Below are 23,382 nucleotides of genomic sequence, written 5' to 3'. Positions count from 1 at the left end.
AGGGTATCTCCCAACCCCCGAAGATGATTTCACAGAGTTTGCTTCAAGCCCCCAAAATTATTTCACAGGACATCTCCAGCCCCAAAAATGACTCCACAGGGCATCTCCAGCCCCAAAAATGACTCCACAGGGCATGTCCCAACCCCCCAAAAAATGACTTCATGGGGAATCCCCCAGCCCCAAAGTGCCTTCACAGGGCTTCCTCCTCCCACCCCAAAGAATTATTCTATAGGGCATCTTCCAACTCCCAAAAGTGATTTCACAGGGTTTGCTCCAACCCCCCAAAATTATTTCACATATTTCCCATATTTCCCATATTTCATTATTTCACAGGGCATCTCCAGCCCCAAAAAATGACAACACAGGGCATCTCCAGCTCCAAAAAATGACAACACAGGGCATCTCCAGCTCCAAAAAATGACACCACAGGGCATGTCCCAACCCTCCAAAAAATGACTTCATGGGGAATCTCCCAGCCCCAAAAATGACTCCACAGGGCATCTCCAGCCTTTCCTCCCACAGAGCCCCCGCCCTGCTTCCATGGAAACTTTTCCTCAGTCAGGCTTGTGTGTCCAGATAAGAGCAGTGATTAGAGGAACAAAACCAGTTTTTATCAGCTCTAGTGGTGAGCAGGCAGCATTAGCATGAAAAGGAGCAGGAAAAGCCTCTTGTGAGAACATTTACCCTCAAAACCAGGCCCCCAGAGAGCTGGGAACACAGCTGAGAGCTGCTATCCCAAAAGCAGAGATTGAGGAAGACACAAGAAGCTCCTCCCAGGCAGGCAGAATATCAGAAAGGGGAGGGTTTGAGGTGAATTTATGGGAAATTAGAGCAGACCCACAGCAGAGTCACCATCTCTGATCTCCTCCTGTACACTCCCAACTGTCTGGCCTGGATTTCTGGCTGCTCTTGCTGGGAAAAGGCATTTTTGGTGCCCTGCAGGAATTCTGAGGTGCCTCAGCCACAGATTCCTGCTCCCCACTGGTGGCTCAGCATCTGGGAACCATCACTTTCCCCTCCACACATGAAAACATTCAAATCTTTCCCAAACTATTCACAGGCAATTTTCTCCTGACAAAGCTCCAAACTGGGAGATTTCAGGCCAAAGAAGAGGTGCCATTTATGTACTCATTCCCTGTTCCTGCCTCTGTTGAACTGATTACAAGAAATAGGGGTTAAACAATTATAAAAAAGTTCAAAATAGGGAGAAAAAAGTAAATCCCCCAAATTTTGGCAAGTGCAAGATGCCTCCTCTTCCCGAGGGAGTTCTCCTCCCCTTTCCCTGTGTCTTTTTGCAGAACCATGTCATAAATCAGTGATTTCCACAGGGTATTTCCCTTTTTCCCCTCTCCCCCACCATGATCACCCTCAGAGGGGTAAAACCACGGCAGAACCTGCCAGGACTGGGAGCTGCTCCCAGGGCTGAGGATGGGAAGGGAACAAAGGGCCAAGAACAAATTGCTAAAGGAGCAGCTCCCTGCTCTCAGCGCTGATCCTGAGCACAGAATCTTCATTCAAATCAATGCTGCTTGTTGAAAAGAATTGGATTTGTATTTTACCTTTGAGTTTTGGAGAGGGAAGCAGTGACCAGAGCATTCCTTAAAATGATTGAATGGCTCTGTTCCAGTCTTAATAATGAAATCGTTGTCAAAGAGTCAAATTTGATAGGGAGAGTCGAAACACTCAAGCATCATCTTAATCTTTAAATTAAGAATTTTGTTCACTCTGTGGTTTACATGAAGGTATTATGAAAAATGTCCCAGTGAAGGATGAGGAGAAACAGCCCAAAAAGGGCATGGAAGCTCCACAACTGGAGCATTTGAAGAACATTTAATGCCAGTTTGTGATATTACAACTCAAAACAACATGAACTATGAACTAATCAGCCCTTCCCTCTCCTTTTCTGTCATCCACTCAGATCAAGACCTAACTCAGGTAAAAGCTAGGGGTTTTTTAAATTATTGTTCTTACTTTCCAGCAGGATCAGTTCATCCCATGATGAGCACAGGTGCCTGGCCTGGCCCAAAGAGGAGCCAAAGCAAAGAGGTGAAAACAGCAGCGAACAGCCAGAATTAAATGTTTCTTTCCCTTTTAGTGCTGCCTTTGAGATACTGGGGTGAAAACTGACCTTGATAAACTCTGCCTGGAACAGCACAGAGATGAGAAACCCTCTGCATTTCTGCATTTTAACACTATTTTAAAAATTAAGAGGCTACAGCAGCCGCTACACACTAAATTTGTGCTTTGGGGTGTAACAGAAGTTGAAAATACAGATCTAAAATTTGAAAAATAATCTTGATTTGTTGCTATTTTCTTTCCCAGCCCCTATGAGCTGCACCTACCTTCGTACATCTCCAGGATGTGAACAGTGTCCCCCACCTGCAGGGACAGCTCCACGTCCTGCACGGCCTCATAGTTGTAGATGGCTGAAAAATGGGGAGAAAAGAGACAAAACCATGAGGGAATCAGCTTTGGGAATGGGCTCTCAAAAGGCAGGGCAGGGTTTGGGAAAAGGAACAAAGGGATGAAGCCACCCTGGGTATGGAATACACTGGGAAAGGACAGCATGTATCTATTTCCAGATTTTATCATGAGGAAGCATCACTAACAGACAACAAAGGGGGGGTTTTACCTTCCAGACAGGCCTGGGACACCTTCTGGGGAACTGAACATTCCCAAAAATGTTCAGCCTTGCCAAAAACCTGCCCACAGAGTCACCACCACCTCAGGCACATCACTTCTGGAATTCTCATTTTTTAGCCTTTTTCAGGAGTAACTCCAGCATCAGAAAACATCAGAAATGGGATGCTGTAAGAAACCCCACCCCATTCCAGACCAGACCACTCCTTTCCAAACCAAACCACACTTGTTTGCTGCTAAAGACTCTCCCCAGCCAAGAACCAATTTTGGCACCAAACCTTGGGATGATTCTGTGTGAATTTAATCCCTCCCAAAGACAAAGTTAAGCTGGATGCTTATGGGATTTCCAGGGGGAATAGGATTAAGTGCTGGAGTGCCTTTTCCCTGGGACTCCTGCAGCTTCACTGGGCAAAGCAGAGCCCTCCCTGGCACCAGGTGAGAAAGTTTAAATGGAATTTCCTTTCAAACCAAGGAAAAAGACATAAAATCAGTGACATTTTTTGCTGTGGTTCAAGGAAATGTCAGCAAAGTCAGAGCAGACCAAACCCAGACCACCTGATTTATTTAAAATACTGATTTAAGAATAGATCACATCCTAAATGCAGCAATGAAATCTTCCCAAACACAAAGTTCCCATATTTATGTATCCCTGAGGAAATCCATTGGTGAACAACCACATTTGTTCTAAAGAAAGAAAAAAAAACCCAAAAACACCCAAACATTTTCAGAGGAGAATTCTTGAGACTTCCCAAAGTTTGTAGTTGAGGAGCTCTGGACTGGAAATGAAATAAATAAATAAAAATCAGAAAATCAGAGCTCTTCTCCAGGAAATTCCCACGAAGTGCCTCCCATTCCCATGGGGGTGAGGGGCTCCAGCACAGCCTGGGGCTTTCACCACCAGAAATTCTCTCCCAGATCAGAGCTTTCTTCCAAATGTTGTGGTGACAAACATCCCAGCAGGAGCAGGCTGGGGATGTGCATCCCTGCAGGATCCCTGCTCCCAGGCAGGGACAGCTTCCTCTGCTGCAGGGCAGGGTTTGTTCCCTGGGGCCCCAGACACATGGACAATGCTCTGAACCCATGATTTCCACAGGATCACAGGAATTTTATTGGATTTCTGCTCCTAAGAGCTGCTTCCACACCCACCTTCCTCTCCCTCCCCACAAAGGGGCTGCAAATCAGGATTTTGAAGCTGACTGGTGAGCTGGGTGTGTGGCTCAGACACCTTAAAGATCCAGAACTGGCCCAGAAGTAAAAATTCCATTCACATTCTAATAGAAAAATCTGGATAATGTTCATGGCCAAAGCTGAATGTGAATGAGAAGTGTGGAGTAGTTTGGGATGGGAGGGGATTTAAATCCCCTAACCCAGAGCCACCCCTGCCATGGCAGGGACACTTCCCACTGTCCCAGAGGCTCCAGCCTGGCCTTGGGCACTGCCAGGGATCCAGGGGCAGCCACAGCTCCCTGGCAATTCCATCCCACCCTTACAGGGAACAATTCCTGCCCAGTATCCCATCCATCCCTGCCCTCTGGCAGTGGGAGCCGTTCCCTGTGTCCTGTCCCTCCATCCCCTGCCCAAATCCCTCTGCAGCTCTCCTGGAGCCCCTTCAGGCCCTGGAAGAGGCTCTGAGCTCTCCTTGGACCCTTTCCCTCTCCAGGTGACCATTCCCAGCTCCCCCTGGATCCAGATGAGCATTCCCAGCTCCCCCTGGATCCAGATGAGCATTCCCAGCTCCCCCTGGATCCCTCTTGTCCCCAGGTGAGCATTCCCAGCTCTCTGGAATTTCCCCTCTCCAGGTGAACATTCCCAGCTCTCCCTTCCCCAGGTGAGCATTCCCAGCTCTCTCTGGAATTTCCCCTCTCCAGGTGAACATTCCCAGCTCTCTCTGGAATTTCCCCTCTCCAGGTGAACATTCCCAGCTCTCCCAGCCCTGCAGAGGGGTTCCAGCCCTGGAGCACCCCCAGTTCCCCCCTGGCCTGGCCTGGCCCCTCCAGGTCCCTGTGGTGCTGCAGGGCTGCTGCACCCAGGGATTCCCACACACAATCCCCACATGCCCCGGGTTTTTCTGGGACAATCACCCATTATACAAATACCAGGCAGCATTTTTCCCATCAACTGCTGCCCAGGGAAAGGTGGGTGGACACAGGCCCAGCCTTCCTGCTGGGAACACAGAGTTAATTCAGCCCAAAGAGCGCCAGGGAGGACCCAGCCATCCCTTCCCCTTCCTGAAGATCACAGCAGCCACAAGACAGAACCAACCCCTGCACTCCCCTTCCCTTCCCCTTGCTTGCTCCACCAGGCAGGTTTCACATCCCAACACGCAGCATTTACAACCTGGAGGAGCTCCCACATCAAAACAACCAACAAAAAAAGTCAATTTTATCTTTCCTTGCCCCGCCAGACTGAACTAAGCCAGAACAGAGGGTCACTGTCTGAAACCTCCTCCCTCATGCTTATGTACAAGATTATAAAAGACAAATTGCTGGCATATTTTCCCTGGGAATTTTGCTGGTTGCAAGTGATGTTTCCTGCTGCTGGAGTCAGAGCTGTCCCCAGCCATCCCATCTGCAGGGATTTGTGCTGGGAGCCCCCTCTGTGACCTCTCACTGACTTGAAAGGAAAAGGAAGCTTCACATCACAAACATGGGCATGGCGTGGAAAAATAAAACCCCTTCACTTAAATCCTGACAGAGCAGCAAGAAAGGAAGAAGGAAAACTAATACAGAGACTTCTGTATTCCAATTCGCAGCAATATCTGAAGTTAAGTCTTTTTGCTCCGAGCTAAACTTCAGCTGTGATTTTGTCCTTTGAAATTCACTTCAGAGTGTTGATCCTGCTCCTTTCATCATCCCAGATGAAAAGCAGCACTGAAATTGAGGAAATTTAATCCAAATAAGGAGGCAGAGGTGGAAAACATGAGCCTGGGTTTGTTTAATGATCATTTCTTCGAGCAGGACTGGAGGCAACGTCTCGTGTTTGGTTTATGTTTCAGTTTGGTTAAAAGGTGAAGAATGTGTTTTCCAAGGGCACCCAGCCCATGGAATCCATCAGCATTGGAAAGGGCAGCAGATAATTCTGTGAACAGTTGATTTTACGGCACAGCCAGGGCCAGAATTGAAGATGAGCAGCAATTTTCATGCTCCAGGGCAGAGGGTGATTCCTCAGCGGGGCTGGAGGAGGAGCCCCGAGGGCATTGCACAACCTGGGGCTGCTCTGCCCCAAAGTCACCCCAAAACAGGGACTGCAGGAGTGGCACAGGAAACCTGGCAGAGCCTGGGCTCCCCAGGGCTCAGGAGGGCGGCTCAGGGAGCAGCTGTGGCCCTGTCACTGCCCTGGCCACAGGGCAGCCCCAGCACACACCCCCGAGCCAGGGCCACCCACAGGACAGGGCCCCAGCACCAGGCACAAAAAATAACAAGTACAATAACAATAGTCCAATTCTACTGCAAGCAAAAACCCCAAAACACACTTTAAAACCCACCAGGCTCCTCTTGGTGCAAGAGCCCAGGGAGAAGCCTCAGTTTGCAAGAGGTCTGTGAGCAGCTCATGGAACCTGAGCTGGGGCTCAGGGGAACCAGGACAGATGTGGCATTTTCAGAGGGAATGGTTTCAAAGTGACAGAGAGGAGGTTAGATGGGATATTGGGAAGGAATTCCTCCCTGGAATTGCCAGGGAGCTGTGGCTGCCCCTGGATCCCTGGCAGTGCCCAAGGCCAGGCTGGAGCACCCGGGACAGGGGAAGGCGTCCCTGCCATGGCAGGGGTGGGGTGGGATGAGCTGTTAAGTCTCTTCCAACCCAACCATTCCATGATTCCATGTTTCTGGTAATTCCTAGACCCATTTTTCCCACAGATTAATTCCTTTTCAAGACTGCCCTAAAGGCCAAGCTGGGCTGAAATGCCTCAAAATGCAAAGAGAAGGAAGCAGCAACTGTCACACACAATTTCTGTGTAACTCAAATCAGAAGGAAATGGAATCTTTCCCTCCATGAGAGCACTTGAAATGTGAATTATTGGCCTGGAAAACAGAGCCCCTGCAAGATCCATTATCTGTGAGTTGGCTCTGAACCCCCCTGCCCCACCCAGCACAAAGACACAACAACCCTGTCCAAATGCCACATCCTGCCCCCCCATCTGCCAGCAGAGGCTGGGGCAGCTCCCCAGAACAAAGGATCCCATTCAGGGCCCTGCAGGAACCCAGCCCCAGCTCATTCCATCCCTCAGCCCCACAGCCAAAGCCCACAGCCAGAACCAGAGTGATTGGAGCTCTGCTGCAGCACCCAGGAATGGCCTTTCTGCAGGACAGCCCTGCTTGGAGGAGCCTGGGATGGTCCCCGGTGCCAAGATTCAGCCAAAAACACAGTGGCTTTATTGAAACAACAAGGAACTACCCAGGAATTCATTCTTCAGAAGAACAAAGTCTTTTTTATGTATGGAGCAAAAACATTCTGGTAACTTCTCAGGAATTTCTGTCTGACAAACTGAGAATGGCATAATTAAGATTTAGATGTCAGGCTACTTCTTCTGCTTAAAAAGAAAAAAGTAATTCATGGTTCAACACTGGGAAATATGGACATTTAGTCACTGTTACAGAAAAATTCCCACTCCTGGATGGTGGTTGCTGCCATTCAGATCGATTCCAAAAGTTCTGAGTGAGTGCTGAGCATCTGGGGTGTCAGTAACTCAGATTTAATGGGATTATGCAGCTGGAAATGCTTTCATTAACAGCCACCCTCAGACAGCAGAGTCCAGCCTGTGAGGAGCTGTAGGTAGACTATCCCTGCCCAGGGAATGAGAGGCTCTTTAAGGTCCTTTCCAGCCCCAAACTCCCTGGAATTCTGGGGGTTTATGACTGCAGCACCTTGTGCACTCCCTGGTCCAGGCTGACCTCACCCAATGAATGCTCTCCACATTTCCAAACTGGGTTATCTCAAAAATGAGCATGAAATCATCTGAGCAATGACATCAGCTGCCTCTGCAGGAGGATGGGACATGCCCTTTGTAATCTGGATGCTGTAACTGTGGGGTTTTACATTCACCCCCTCTTTGGGAACCAGGAGAAAAGCAGGAAGAGCCACTGCCCTCCAGAGGCTTCCAACACTTCCAACCTCAGACTGTTCCAGGAGCCAAAGCCAACTGAGCGTGTGCCCTGCTCACCTGCCCAGGACAAGGACTTGATGCACACTTGATCAAAGCCTGAAGGACTTCCCTGATTTCTCTGAATAATGGATTATTTTGGAGTGGGACAGGCGAACAATCAGGGGTTTTACAGACTGTCCTGCCCAAAGAGCCCAAATGGAAGCCATTCCCAGATCTGGGAGCAGGGAAGGCTTTCAGCCATGCCCTCAGCATCTCTGGGCTAATCCTGTCTCACTCCCCGTCCGGGGCTGGATCAGATCCTGGGCTCGATGGTTTAATCTCCTAAAGCCTGGCTTGCTTTAGGAAAAACAACCTCACAGCCCAGCCCATGGGAATGAGGAGGCTTTCCCAAGGTTACACAAGGCTCCCATGGGATGATCCCATGGCCTCTTATGGCTTTAAACACCCCAAACCCACAGGCAGCTCCACAACAGTGCTCTGGAGCAGGGACAAATGAGTCCCTGGATTTTAATTAGAGCTTCTCAGATCCAAATCAGGCAAACTGAGATCACTCAGAACTGCTGAAGCACAAGATATCCTGATTGTAAGGAAAAAAAGAGATAATATCTGTATTTTCACGTCTGCAGAATCCCCATTCGTCACCTTCCCCTCAAATATTTGTCACAAAGTGTTTACACCACGGTATCTGTGTAAAAATAAGGAATGTTCAGTTCTCAGAGTGCATCTGAGCTGCACACAGGACACAGATACACCTTCAACACCCAGATTTGGGCCCAGCACAAACTGTTTTGTCTCTGAGAGTGCTTGGGGTGGAAGGAGCCAAACTTCAGCTGCTCCTGTGCTCTGACCCTCACAGACACTCTGGTTTATTTTCCACCCAGTGAATACCCACACACAAACCTTTTGCTGTGTCATTTTCTTCACTGGCCTCTCCATTTCCTTTATTATTTTCACTCTGAAGGGCCCTTGGGGGTTTTAAGCTCAGATAAGGAATTAATCTACATGAGCTGTCTCAGCTTCTGTCTGGAGTGAGTGCTGTGAGCCAGAGGAGAAATAAATCAGTGCTGCCAGTGGAGGAGCCAGGCTGCTCCTGAATTTACAGCACCCAACCAGATCTAGGCCGTGATTTCAGAAAAAAGAAACCAACCAAAACACCCAGACCTGCAATTCCAGTCCCCTTGGAACACCAGGAAATGTTCCCTTTGCAGAGACACAGCTGGAAAAACAGCCTGGCCTCTCTTCACACCTCTGCACATTTTAGCAGGTTTGAGGCATCTCTTTATGGTGCTCTTCAAGGTTTGGCCAGGAAAGGTTGGGCCAGATGATCCTTGAGGTCTCCTCCAATCTGATCCTCCCTGATCCTGTGACTCCCCAGGCTGTGGTTTGGGAATGCCCCAGCTTTTGCTCCCAGTGCATCCCAGTGAGAGCAGCACATGAAAAGGGCAGATAAATAATGAAGCTTAGCCTGAGCACCAAACAGTTTTGAAGGCTGCAGTGTTCCAGGTCTGGTGATCCCTGCCAGGGATCCTGCCAGGGTTAAAGGTGTTACTGTCCTCCAAGCCCTGCAGCTTTGTTCTGCCTCTTTGGGATCCCAGCACCAACACCCAGACTGAAGGATCAGTATGGTCCCAAAAATACATTAAAACATTTTAAATAATCACCCCGACCCATGAAATTGCTCCAACATGACCACAGCACAAAGGGTTTTGCCACTGGTTTTGGTTTACGAGGGGCAGAGCCTGGTTTGTGTCCAGCCCAGCCTGCTGGCCTCACTGCAACTCAACACACCTCAGCTGTGATGGTTTTCCTTTGTTCCTTTGGACAAAGAGACCTGGGAGAACACACAGCCATTCTTGGGGCTGTGCCCTCCACAAGAAGGAGTTCATACCCCACAGTACTGTGGCACTAATTCTGATTTAACAACTGCACAGCCCTACCAGGGCTCTGAAATCCAACTCCACAAAAGCAACCTCTGATTTAATTCTCATTTTTACAGCCTGTGAAGATGCAGTGTTTGTTTACAACACCCACACAACTGCAACTGGATTTCACCAAGTCTGACTGTAATTACCTTTTCTCCTCTGAGCTAAAAGTGCAATTTGTGCTTGGGTACTTTAAGTACAACACAGTAACTTTCCCAATAATAGTTTCAGGCAGATTTGTAAAAGCAAGACCCCAGCACTCCATAAATTGGACTGCTCAGCTCGTTTCCAACTTGAAAGCGTGTGGCACTTACAAAAGAATTAATTGAATTTGCCACTGGCTTGAAATGACTGTCCCAGTTCTCACTGGGCAAAACATCAAAGCAGGAGGAGGAAAACTTGGAAATGCCCCTGCCCGGAGCTGTGAGTGCTCCCAGGCTGAGCTCTGCTGTTTGCACACTGCAGGGGCAGAGATGAGGGGGTTAAGGAGGGAAACATCTGGGCACAGGGTCCAGCTGTGCCCGGGGGCTGAACTGCACCAGAAAGGAACCCTGAGCTCAAACTTCAACACAACCAACAGCAAATCCAGGCTAAAGCTGAGGAACCCCCCCTTGTCAGCTGCAAACAAAACCCACCTCAGTAACAGCTGGGAATTTGTAACAAGGGCTCCAACACCCTCCCTGCCCAGCCAGGGCTCAGGAGGAGGCAGAGCAGCTCTCCCAGTCTGGGAAAAGAACTCACAGCATGGCTCAGCCCATTTGGAGAAATTGGGGATTGGGTGCTGAGGAAGATTTTAGCTCCACTGGGAAAGCCCTTTATGTTTCAGAAACCCCAGAGCTCTCTGGAGCTGGCAGGGGTAACACAAGGAGAATCCTGACATGCAGAACAATGGGATTGCAATTCTGCTCAGCCAAGGTGGACTTTGGGGCAGACTGACCTTCCCTGAATGGCCTGGGGCTCACTGCTCCCATTCTGCAGAACAGAACCCATCAGGGAACTGGCACTGCACAGACTGGGTCACAGCTCCTCATTTCCACAGAAATGGGAATTCCAAGGCATTTTTCTCTTGCCACCTATCCCAGGTAACAAGAAATGGGGGAACAAGATTAAAATGAGGAGCAGGAAATTCTGGCAGGGAATGGTGGTGGTGGGGGGGTGTCTTACACTGGAAGCAAAAAGCCAAACAAGAATATTGATCCCTTTGCTGCCAGGAAGAATGAAGAACAAACTGCTCCAAAATTTGCAGTAAGTTTTAATTAAACTGCCTGAGATGCCAGGAGATGAAGAATTAAGCACTGAAGCCTTCCCTACTTTATTCCTTTACATCAAACTCTCAGCAGCTTGAAGCCCCCATGGCATTGTCAGAGCAGGAGAATGGAACTGCTGGAAGAATCAGGTGAAATAAAAAATAAAAAATTAAAAAAAAAAAAAAAAACAACGCACTTTTCCAGAACTAACTGGCCACTACCTGCCCCTGACATTCTAAGCCACTCTCAGAACTTTGGAGCTGAAGCCATAAATGGCTTTATTGCCATGGAGGATCAAAGTTCCAGACTTCCCAAGAGCAGGAATCATTATCTCCACTGCACCTTAATGAACTTTTGGCTCAGACACAGCACCCTCCAAGACGAGGGGCGCTTGGATTGCACCACCACCTCCCAAAATTCAGTGTCAGTGAGCACAGAATGCTCCCACAGCACTGCTGGCTTTGGCTGTGTTGTGTGACAATGAGCCAGAGAATGAATCCTGTAAATGGTGCTTCCCCCTCTAGCCCAGGGAGATCTCCCTGGGAAGAACAGCCTGTACTGCACCAAAAAGACATTTTTTTATCATTTTAGCAACTGCTCCAACTAAAGCCCTGCAACATCATCACTTTATGAAGGCAACCACAGACTGCCAGCCCAAAAAGCTGTTCAGTAACTTGTATTTATGGGCTGGTTTTATTAGCACAGGTTTGCTGGCAAATGCACCCAAGTCCATGGCAGGATTTCAGGCATCAGCAGTTAAATGCACTGGACCTGAAACATCCCCTCAGCTCCAGCAGCAAGGGGGAAATGTGTTTATGGCTGTGGGCTGACGTGGTTCTAAGCTTGGTCATGGCTGTGTCTTTAATGTCCTGGCAGAAATAGGAGCTTTTTTCTTTAAAAGCAATAGTTGAGAGAAAGGTCCTACCAGTCAAGTAAATGCAATTTGAAGAGCAATAAATGTACATTTCCAACTGAAGTTTGCAGGTAGAAGGGGTGTGCATTATTCAAAGCTGAACAATAACGATTATCACACATGATGATAAAGAATATTATACATTATGCACTGTCACTGTTTCTTGACCAATATATTTATGTTTTTCTCAGTTCAGGAGTGTTTACTTCGCTTTTCCTCTCCTGTAACTCCCATTTGCAGTTGTGCTGGCAAATACAGTCCCAATGCCAGAGGAAGAACCACCAGAACAATCAAGAACTGGTGTGAAATTCAGCACTGGTCCCACACCCAGCTCTGGGGGAAGTTGGTTCCTATGATCTCTTGCCACCTCAGAACAATTCACCCCCATCTAATCAGCAGGACAGAGCTCAGCCCAAGCTCCAGAAGCACCCAGCAGCTCCGGATGCCTCTTTAGAGCCTCCACAAAGGGTTTTAATTTTTAAAGAGATGAACTGTGGGACAGTTCCTGAAGGTGATGTCAGTCACAAACTCAACACAAGTCACAAAACACTTGGGGAAATATTTCTTTTCAAAGTAGGAGTAAGATAAGGAACATTGACAAGTCTTGTTCATGGCAATGAGAAGCCTTTGAAGTCCACAGGATTAATTTCACAGGGAATGACTTCAGCAATAGAGTGGAAATCACCAAAAATAAGAGAAGACAGACTCTGGCTAATATGGATTCTAAAAAAAATAGAAAGGACTATGGAAGCAAGAAGCAGTTCGGCCAAATTTCCCATCAAATCAACTGCAGACACAGCAATAAAAGCTGGAAACTAGGTCAGAAATGAAGTGTCATCTGCTGGGAAGATTCAATTCTTTGCTCTTAACAATGCCAAGGGTTTGCTTTTCCCATTGGGAATTTTGTTGGCATTGCCATCAGCCAATTTTTAGCCATAAATGATAATAAAGCAGGAGAAATGAGCAGAGTGTTTGCAGGCATAGGAAGGAAGGTGGGTGCTGTGCAGCAGGAATGGGGGGATTGGCTTTTCCATCCTCTGGAGCCCCTGCAAGGAACCAGAGGCACAACAGGGGATGTGAGCTCCAAGCCAGAACAGGAATGGTGGGGGAAAAGCAAGGAGCAAGTTGAGACAAATATGGATTTTGCCCTAATCTGACACAATGCACAACTCCCAGCACTGAGAAGGGCTTTGATCCCAGACTGACTGAGGAGAGAGCTCTGCAGGTGCCTGGAACGGGACAGGGGGCCAGGAGCTGATGGCCCAGCACCCCAGGTGATGCCTCAAGTTTTAGCATTTCTATTTTGCAGATCCTGTGCTGCCTCAGTGCATCACTGTGAACTCCAGAGAGTGTCAGTTCCTGGCTTCACATCCTGGCCACACAAACAATCCCTCCAGGCCTGAGATCCAGGGACACTCTGCTGCCTCAGGCCCCAAAAAGCATCAACAAAAGTGAATTGGGGGGTGCAAACTGGGGGTAAATGACTTCATTAGCTGGAGCTGTAATTGGACAATTAACCCCTGATATGTAAATGAACCAAACTCATACCTGTCTGAAAAACTCGTGATCCCTGTGCATCCTGGAGGCTGCTGCTGACTGCCCAAGGTGTAGCTACTGGAGGCCTTTAATATTATTTATTATTAATAAATATTTATTAATTTGTTATTAATGCACTTTAATTATTATATTATTAATAAATATATATTAATTTGTTGTTATTTCTCTTTACTTATTATATTATTAATAATGATTTATTAATTTGTTATTATTTATCTTTAATTATCATATTATTAATGATTTATTAATTTCTATTATTTATCTTTAATTATTATATTATTAATAATTATTAATTTATTATTTATCTTTAATTATTATATTATTAATAATAATTTTTATTATTAATAAATGCCCACTTTATTATCTAACTCTGCCTAGCCCCTGTTCTAGGCAGCCACTCCAAGGCATCACAGGAGTCACCACAAACCAAACCACAGTGAGCAGAGCTGGTCCTGCTCCATCAGTCACCCAGGGCTGCCAGGCCCTGCTTGGTGTTTGGGAGCTGCTGCCATTCCTGAGCCATGACTGGAACCAACCACCAGTGGGATGGGACAAAGGAAAGACTTCAACGATTCTCCTCAAATAAAGCAGCCCAAGCTCTGCTCCTGCCAGCCAGGACAGGTGCCAGGGGTGGGAGAGGCCACCAAAACCTGGCAGGGTGATTCCAGGATCATCTCCCAGCTCCCTCCCCAGTCCCACCACACAAACTCTGTGGAACAGCCACACTGCCCCAAAAATGAGGGTCAAGGAATCATGGAATGTCCTGGGCTGGAAGGGACCCACTGGGATCACTGATCCAGCCCAGGCTCTGCACAGACACCCCAAAATCCCACCCTGGGCACCCCTGGAGCAGTGTCCAAACCCTCCTGGAGCTCTGGCAGCCTCGGGGCCGTGCCCATTCCCTGGGGAGCCTGGGCAGTGCCAGCACCCTCTGGGGGAGGAGCCTTTCCCAAAATCCAACCTAAAACCCCCTGGCCCAGCTCCAGCTGCTCCCTCAGGACAGTGGAATCCCCCCAGCCCTCCCAGTGCATCCAGGTGCAAGGCACCTCCTCACCAAAATGCAAATTACTCTGGTTTTCACATCTCAGGGCTCTTCCAAGCAAACCTGAGTTAATAATTCCTGATTCTGGAAGCTCAGATTTGTGTATTCATTGAACAATTGGTGCATTTGCAGCTCAGGCTGCACAAGGATGAATAAACACTTCACATCCTGTTGGTTCATAGTCAGAGGGGCCACAAGAACCTGGTGTGCCCGATCCATCATCACTGCAGCCACGGGAAAGCACCTGGCCCAAAGGCAGCACTGCCACCCTGCACTGCTCTGCAGCTGGGGCAGCTCCAGCAGAAAGGGTCAGGAAAAGGGACCTGGCTGCTTGTTTATAATGGGTTTATTACAGACTAATTTAGGATTCCACAGACTCCAGGTTCTCTCACTCCATTAAGGCTTCGGGCCACAAAGTGAGGCACAGCTGATGAGCAATGACAGCATTGCTTTTATAACCCAGGTGTAGCACTGGAGGTAAAGTGCAAATCCAGGTTACTGCCAGCAGAAAAAGAAAGTAATTACATTATTGACTCCTTATGCTCTAAGTTAATAATTTTAAAACAAATAGATAAGAAAAGTTAAAAGTCTTAGGAATTCACTAAGGTGTTCCTTCCCTCAGAGCAGAGTTCTTTGACTGCAAGGAGACTTTGTGAAAGGATTTCTGCAAATAAGGACTACTTTTGGAGAGAAACACATGACCAGAAGAGGTTCTTTTGTTCAGTGTGGCCCAAGAACTGATCAGCTTCCCATGAAGATGCTCTTTCAATCTGCCATCAGAGGTGAAGCCTGTGGCAAGGAGGCTGTGTCAGAGCCAGGGAGGAGATGCTGCCTGTGAGCTGCTCCGTGGTGTTTCTGTCCCTCCCCAAACCCCATCTGTCACTTGCTTGGGAATTCACTGCCAGGGAGAAGCTGCAAGCTGCTTGTCTCTCACCTTTGCTTCCCTAAAAACTGCAATTCCCAGTTTTGCCCTCCCTGCTGCTGCCACTCCAAACTCAGCCCTCTGCCATCTGTGGGGAAGGGAGCCCCCCCCAGCTTCAACCAGCTCAGGGCAGAATAAAATCAGCAAATCCACTGGAACTCACCATGCATGGATCTGTAAAATTGAACCCAGGACAGAAACCCTTCTGAAGGGCAGAAATCAGACAAGTGACACTGAATCACACAGCTGACTTCCTGGAATTCCCTACTACACTGCCATGGCTTCCAGGGTCACGTTTTAAATAAATCCAAGTAGTTCTGTAGAAGTTTCCAAAGCAGAGACCACCAGCAGCTACAATCTGGGTGTTCTTTTGCAGGATCCCAGACTATTTAGGGGTGGAGGGGACCTCTGGAGTTCATCCAGCCCGAGCCCCTGCCCAGGCAGGGCCAGCTGGAGCAGAGGACACAGGAATCATCCAGGTGGGTTTGGGATGTCACCAGAGAGGGACATTCCAGGCCCTCCCTGGAGCCGTTCCACAGAACACGGAAAAAGTTCTTCCTCAGGGTGAGGTGGAACTTGTGTTTTATTTTATGGCCATGACTGGGAAGGCTCTGGCACCATCCTGGCATCCTTTGGAGGTGTTTATATGAATTGGTGAGATCCCCCCTCCGTCTTTTCTTTCCTTTCTGAATAAAAGCTGTTGTTACACTTCATGCCTGGCTGGGATGTATCACCACCCCACACAACCCAGGGCATTCCCCTCCTTGCAGCCACTCCAGCACTGGTACAGTCCCAGCCCAAAAGCCCAAATCTCCCTCTCAAACCCCATCAACCCTCCCAGGTAACCCCAAACCACGAGAGCTGGGCCCTTGAGCACAGCACAGGACACACAGATAAGAAACTCACCAAGTGTCTGCAAACACCAAATTGACAAAATTACAGTGCAATGAGTCAAACATGGCCTGACAAAACCTCAATAATTCTGGCACTGCCTGTGGATCAACCTTATCAGTCCTGGCTGCAAATGAAACCCCAGAGCTGCAGCAGGACAGCCCCCATGGCACTTGGCAAAGAAAACACCTTTTTCACCCAGCTGATCACCCAGGAGTCACAGGGTACATCCCAGCACACACTTTTGGGTGGAAACATGCAGGAAGAGGCATTTTTTCCCTCCACCCTGGTTACTCTCAGGCCAGTGCCTTTCTGGGAGAGGAGCTGTCACAAGGAGCAGCTGGCTGAGGCCAGCACGGAAAACTCACCCCGGAAGGTAATAAATAAAAGGGAAGTCAGAGGAGTGCCTCTGATTCATCTGCTGCCCAAGGCCATTCAGAGCTGGGGAACAGCTCAAAGGTGTGCTCAGAAAACACCAGCAGAGCCAATCACCCCGGCAGGATATGGGTTATCTGATCATCCACCAAAGTTTGGAAATTACAGATGCCCACAGCAATCTCAGCAGGCCATGTGCACACTTCCATGGATAAACAGCAAGAAACAAAGTTCAGGGTGTCAGCACTCCACACCCTGCCAGTTACCTGGAGAAACCAGATAAGGCTGTAAAATGTCTCTGCAGCTCCTGCGAGGAGCTGAGCTGCCTCCTGCACAGCCACGCTCAAGTGGAGGGGTCACCCAGCTCAACTTGCTGTGAAAATCATGCAGGGTGAGGTTTTTCACCTTCAAGCTCACAGGCTGAGCACCCTCAGGGGAGTGGGGTGATGAACACTTTGCAAGCACGAAATTAGTAATTTTTTTCCCACATTGAGAAGTCCAGTACTGAGCACCAGTGGCACAGAAGACCAGTCTTACTAACACAAATTATCAAAAGCTCGCTGTGTCATAAGTGGCTTCCTGCCAACTGTTCCCTGCCCAATTCTCACCACCGACCTCAAAACTGTGGGTTTAAAACTCTCAAGCAAAGCAGAATTTTATCAGCAACACCACAGAGTTCTGTTCCTGTTAGACACAAGTGAGCCAGCACTCAGAAAAATCCTTTTAAACAGGGGACAGAGCAGGAGGTACAAGGTGTCAGTCACAGAATCATGGAATGGTTTGGGTTGGAACGTCCTTAAAGCTCCTCCAGTTTCACTTCTGCCATGGGCAGGGGCACCTTCCACTACCCCAGGTTGCCCAAGCCCCGTCCAGCCTGGCTTGGCTCACTTCCAGTCAGGCTTTCCCCATCGATGCCTCACCCTAAATCAAGATTTCCAGCCGCTGGCACAGACATCACCCAGAGCCCTCAATCTGCCCATGACACCCTCTTCATCCTTTTCCAGCCACATCTCCTTCCAGGCACACCAGCAGGCAAATTTTTTCTGCTGTGCTAGAGCTTTTTTCAGTGTAAAACATGCTGGAGGAGGCAAAATGATAAAAATCAGCCCTGAACTTTGAGGGATTCCTGGAAGCCAGCGCTGGACACACACCCCGAGGGATTCAGGGAGCGGTCACTGCCCGACCGGGACAGGGAGAGGAGCCCGAGAGGGATGGGAGCGAAAGGAAAGGAGAGAGAGAAGGAAAAGGAGGGGAAGGGACGGGATGGAAGAGAAGGGATGGGACGGAGTGGGAGGGAAGGCACGGAACAGAGGGAAGGCACGGAACGGGGGGAATGGGATGGGAAGGGGCGCACAGGTCCGGTGCATCCCGGCGGGCACTCACTCACCGACCCCGTACTTCTCGCGCTTGGTGGGGATCCAGCGGGCCATGCCGGCGGCTCCGGAGCTCCCGGAGGGTTCGGGGGGAACCGGGGGGTTCGGGGCTGCCTCAGCGCCGCGCCTCGCCCGCCGCAGCCCCGCGCTGGAGCCCCGGGCCGGGCGCCCCGGGCTGCTGAGCCATGCCCCGCTCCTGCCTCCCAAAGCCGATCCCAAACACGCTCCACAAACTCCCCGGCACACGCCCAACTTCGCAGCCTCCTCAGCGCGCCGAGAGACGAGAGGGCGGGGAGAGCGCGGCGGGACGAGAAGGAGGAGGAGGAGGAGGAGGAGGAAGAAGAGAAGGAGGCGGCTCTCCCCGCCCCCGGCATCACCTGCCCCGCACGGCCCCGCCCCGGCACCGGGACACGGCCGGAGCCGCGAGCGGCCCCGCTCGGGACTGGGGCGGGTCTGGGTTCGGTATCGCTGCCTCGAGGCTGGAGTGGGAGCGAGCAGAAATGGCCCCGCTGGCGCTGGAAATGAGGGGATTGCTGTCAGCCAGAGCCTGGGGGTCAGGGAAAGGTTGGACGTGAGGGAAAGGTTGGGGATCAGGGAGACATTGGGGATCAGGGAAAGCTTGGATTTTGGGAAAGGCTCTTCCCCCAGAGGGTGCTGGCACTGCCCAGCCTCCCCAGGGAATGGGCACGGCCCCGAAGCTGCCAGAGCTCCAGGAGAGTTTGGACACTGCTCCAGGGGTGCCCAGGGTGGGATTTTGGGGTGTGTGCAGGGCCTGGGTTGGATCAGTGATCCCAGTGGGTCCCTTCCAGCTCAGGATATTCTGGGGTTCTACAGAATCACGGCATGGTTTGGGTGGGAAGGGACCTTCGTGCCCATCTTGTCCCACCCCCTTCCACAAGCCCAGGCTGCTCCAAGGCTGCTGTGCTGTTCAGAGTCACTCATTAATAGCTAAGAAAACAACGAGGTTACTGGAAAAGCACTCCAGGCATCTGGGAAATGTCACAGGGCCACACTTGACAGGAGACTCGATGTTCTAGAGATTGACTCGGCGCTCGGTGACGCAAAGCCCCACTCCAGGGCCAGGAGCTGCCACTCCAGGAAGGGCTTGGAGGTGAAGCACCTCGAGCTGGGGACACGGGGACCAGCTGAGCACGGCTGGGTCCTGCAGGGCCAGAGCAGGGCTGGCTGCATCCTGCAGGTGTGTGGGCTGGGCTGGCAAAGGTCCCGGCGCAGGGGTGCTCAGTAACACCTAGAGAGGTGTTAAATCACATTGTTCACCCAGCCTTAGGGCCAAACTGAGGAGATCCAGGTTGTTCCCATCTCTCCGGGGCTGTAGTAATTGGATGGGGTCTGTATTAGTGCCTGTGGGGCTGGAGGGGACTTTAATCTTATCTCCTTCCAGCCCCCTGCCATGGACAGGACACCTCTGTCTCTCATGAAAAAGAGCAGTGATTATTCAGAGTATTTTAACACCTGACCACTTCTTTAACTTCATTAAAGCACGAAGATCTGGAGAGTTCAATCATTTTTGATTATTTTACGCTGCAAGTGAGAGGCAGAGCAGAGTTCTTGCTCAGCTCTCAGGGTGCCCTGGGCAGATCGTTTTGGGTCCCTCTGATCCCAGCCTGGCGTGTTCAGGAAGTTTTCCATTCTCCCTCCTCTCTCACCTGTGTTTCCAGTAAGTTCAGTTTTCCTTCCTCTTCACTGGCGCCTGGAAGGGCAGAGCAGCCTAAATAAGAATTAATTATCAGCAATTTGCTCTAACAAATGAACCCAAATAAAAGCCAAAAGCTGCACTCAGGACACTCGATGTCACTCTTAGGCACAGTCTCAGTGCACAGTGCCCTGGTTTTTGTAACAGTGGTGCTGCTCTGGCACCCCCAGGACAGAGCTGGGTTTGTCTCTCACACACACACACACACACACACACAGCATTACTCTCCCAGGATGTGCAGTCCTGTCACACCTAGTGTGCAGCAGGCAGCCAAATGGGGAAAATTAATTTATAGAAAATTGTGGAAACCCAGGGCACCACAGGGAATGTTTTTCTCTCTGCTCTGGGGTGCCCTGACCCCCAAGGGGAGCTCTGACTTTGACCCTCATTCGTGGAGAAAGTTGCCTGCACTTCAAGATAGACTGGAACGCACAAAAGTGTGAAATAATTATAGAGAGCAGTGTAGGTGGATCACTGGGTGAGAAATTGAGGTTTTGGGGTTTTTAGTGTGTTGTGGATGGAAGCAAGATGGGGAGCACGGGGTGCTGTTCTGGGTTTCTTCTTCATGCTTCTTCTTCCTTCTTCTTCTTCTCCTCCATGGGTTTGGGTGGCATTTTGTAATTGGGCAGAAAAGTCCCCATTGCAGCTCTTTGGGATCAGTTATTGGGTTAAAAGGGGAAATAATCCAGGTGTCAGTTCTTTATTGGATAGTTTAATCTTGAAAGACCTTGGAACAAGAGATTGTTGGCCATTTTTGTGGTGTTTTTCCAGTGCACTGAGCCTGGTGTGGAGAGAGTGCAAAACTTTAGATAAGATAACAATAAACAAGAACCTGAACACCCAAAAAAATTTAGTGCATCTCTCTTTCCTGACACAAAACAGCTCCAGGAGAGTCTCTCCCAACAGGGGAGCCCCTGGCAGGGCTCAGCCTGAGGCTCAGAGGTCAAGAAACCAACAGAAAATTCATAACCCCATTTATAGAAAATTCATAACCCTGACCCAAACCCTGCCCTGAAATGATGTTTGGGTCGTGTCCAAGGGCTGCTGCTGGGGAGATGCTCCAGGGGCTCAAGGTGCTCCTGAGAACTGCAGCAGCACCTGAGGCCTCAGCACAGTGTGGAGGGAGGGACAGAAGGAAAAGGAGACGAGATTTGCAAGCTGGAGCTGCTCAACTGATTTGTTATTTATAAAACACCAACTCAGCACAGCCAGCCTCACTCAGACATTGTTCTGGCACATAAAATCCTTGTTCTCATGCAGAAAAAGCTGCAGTTCCTCTGGTTAAGGACTGAGTGGGGCCAGGTGGGTTTCCCTGGACGTGGGGGCTCACAGAGAGGCCCCTCCTGGTGGGATGGGGTGTCCCAGCTGGGGGAACAGAAAACATTCATGGGTTTGGCAAATCCTGAAAGATTCAGCCAGGCTTTATAAATGGAAACTTCATCTTGCAAAGGGCTTTGAGGCCTTCATGTGATGAGCAGTGTCACTGGCATGTTTGAGGCCTTCATGTGATGAGCAGGGTCACTGGGATGTTTGAGGCCTTCATGTGACGAGCAGGGTCACTGGGATGTTTGAGGCCTTCATGTGATGAGCAGGGTCACTGGGATGTTTGAGGCCTTCATGTGATGAGCAGGGTCACTGGGATGTCAAGACAATTAACTGTGATTTTCTAGGTCTGATTTTGGACTCCCTGGATTTCAAACTATTCCCTGCTATGATCGGGATGTGGCTTTTCTGTGGCCTTTTTGTGCAGTGTATGGCGACAAGAGAAGCAGGGGGGAATGGGGTTTTGGATCACTCTGCATTCCCTTCCCTCCTGGGAATGCTCCATCCATCACCCTCCAGGGCTGATGGTTAAATCTTGTAAAGTTTCAATGCTTTGAATGGAATATTCCTTGCTGAAATTCAAGGTGCCCTCTGTGTGCTAACACCCAAAATCAGTTAAAATGTTTTTCCTCAGCAGAGGAAAACCAGCTGTTTCTTTCCTTAGAAAGGCAGTTTTATTTCTTTCTTTATTTCTTTTATTTTACTTGGCCTGGGCATTGATTTCTGCAGCACAAGCCCCAAAAAAGAGGAGAAACAGCTCCATGAGAGGTGTCCTGTAGGGGACAGGAGGGGGACTGAGGAACCTGCTGAGATCTGGGCCAGATCATTAAAGAAGAAAAGTTTTCATGGAGACACCGACTCTTTTTCAAGGCCTGCTGAATTCTGGCTGCCAATTTTCTGCTCAGGAGTGGAACTGACAGCCCAGGCCCTGATTTTACTGTAAGATTCCTGATTTTGAGATAAGCTGCCTGAGCTGTGCCAGTGTTTTTCCAGCCCAGGTGAAACAAATTCTTGGCAGCAAATGAAAACCAGAGCAAAGCATGAAAGGCAGGCAAGTAGCAACTGGAGTGCTGGTTTTACCCAAGTGGGGGAACTTGGGGAATGCTCCATCAAATATCAGGATTTGCAATGTCAGGGGGCGAGCTCAGCTCTCACTGAAAGGTGGAGTTATTTCAGAAAGTCTTTTATTTCATTTTTTATCACCAAATCCATGTTTTCCTGCTCATTTTCTCCATTGCTTCACAGGGCCATTGGTGGGAGCCTGTTCTTCTCTGCCCCCAGCAGGAGCAGGATCAATCATTAAATTGTAATTGAGGCTGCAGCAGAAATTAACTCTCAGCCACATCAGACCCCTGATTCTGAGGGACAGATCAGAGCTGGGAGAGTTTGGGTGACTGAGGTTCACCCACATTTTCAGTGCTCTACAAAAGTCATGTTACCTCTTTATAGCTGAGAGAGCAGCACATTTGCAAACCATCAGGCTGCAAAAGCAGAGCCTTTCTCTACATTTCTCAATGTCTCTAAGTTTTTAAATCTGAAGTCAAAGTCATTAAAAAGAAGCCCCGTTTGTAGAGACTTTCCTGAAATCCTCTCCTCTTTTTTTTTGTGGCACAACTGAAGTATACGAAATGGAATTCTGGTGCCCTCCTGTGTTCAAATCAAAACTACAGCAGTTGAACTGTTACTACAGCTAAAATGATGGGAAAAGAAAGAAAAAACTGTTGTTTTTTTTTTCTGGGATAATGCTTAAGAACTCTCCTGGATCAGTCTGGATCCTTTCAAGCCAGGTTCTGTGCATTTACAAACAGCAAAGAGGGCCCTTGAATAAACCAGGTTATATTTTAGCAAGAGAAAGGACATGGAAACTGGAGAAAAAAAAATGAACACAACGAAAAACCTCATACAACAAAAGCCATCTGTTCATTAGTGTAATAAGTCAGTTCCTCTGGAAGATGAATGATCAGGTCTGGTAAGAGTTGAACTCTTGATTTTCAGTCCCCAGCAGAAACCATACAGAAGAAGCAGCAGAGTAGGGTGGATAATTAAATATGTAAATACCCCACAAAAAGGAGGAAAGCAGTGGGTTTATCCATCTGCCTGAACATGTTTTAACATGGAACAATGTTTAAGATATTGTCTGACAATCCCATTGCCCAGATACTTTCTGTCTGATTATTCTACTGCAGTTTGTTACCAAATTGTCTGATAATGTTGATTTTGTCCCTTGGTCTGCATTGCCCTCTTGGCAGTTCATTCTGTGTTCTGTTCAGGTGTCAGGTGTATTTCTAAACCTTTTTTCAGCAAAACCTCTCTTCACCTGCCACCAGTCCCTGTGGCTCCAGCCATGCTCTGAGAAAGGGCA

General features: G+C 49.0%; 1 protein-coding gene across 1 annotated transcript in view; it reads right to left on the bottom strand.

Moving 5' to 3' along the window:
• Nucleotides 1-18,067, bottom strand: part of DOCK5 (dedicator of cytokinesis 5) — an 85,853-nt gene extending 67,786 nt beyond the window's left edge. The window contains exons 1-2 of the mRNA XM_066567197.1: nt 17,998-18,067; nt 2,343-2,426 (exon numbers count right to left, since the gene is read on the bottom strand). Coding sequence (XP_066423294.1) covers nt 2,343-2,426; nt 17,998-18,040 — 127 coding nt within the window. The 5' untranslated portion in view covers nt 18,041-18,067. The remainder of the gene's footprint in view (nt 1-2,342; nt 2,427-17,997) is intronic.
• Between the last annotated feature and the right edge of the window lie 5,315 nt (nt 18,068-23,382).

This window comes from Molothrus aeneus, chromosome 29 (assembly GCF_037042795.1).
Source record: "Molothrus aeneus isolate 106 chromosome 29, BPBGC_Maene_1.0, whole genome shotgun sequence".
Lineage (NCBI taxonomy): Eukaryota > Metazoa > Chordata > Aves > Passeriformes > Icteridae > Molothrus > Molothrus aeneus.
The sequence above is the reverse complement of the archived record's forward strand: the minus strand, read 5'-3'. Positions and strand labels throughout refer to the sequence as shown.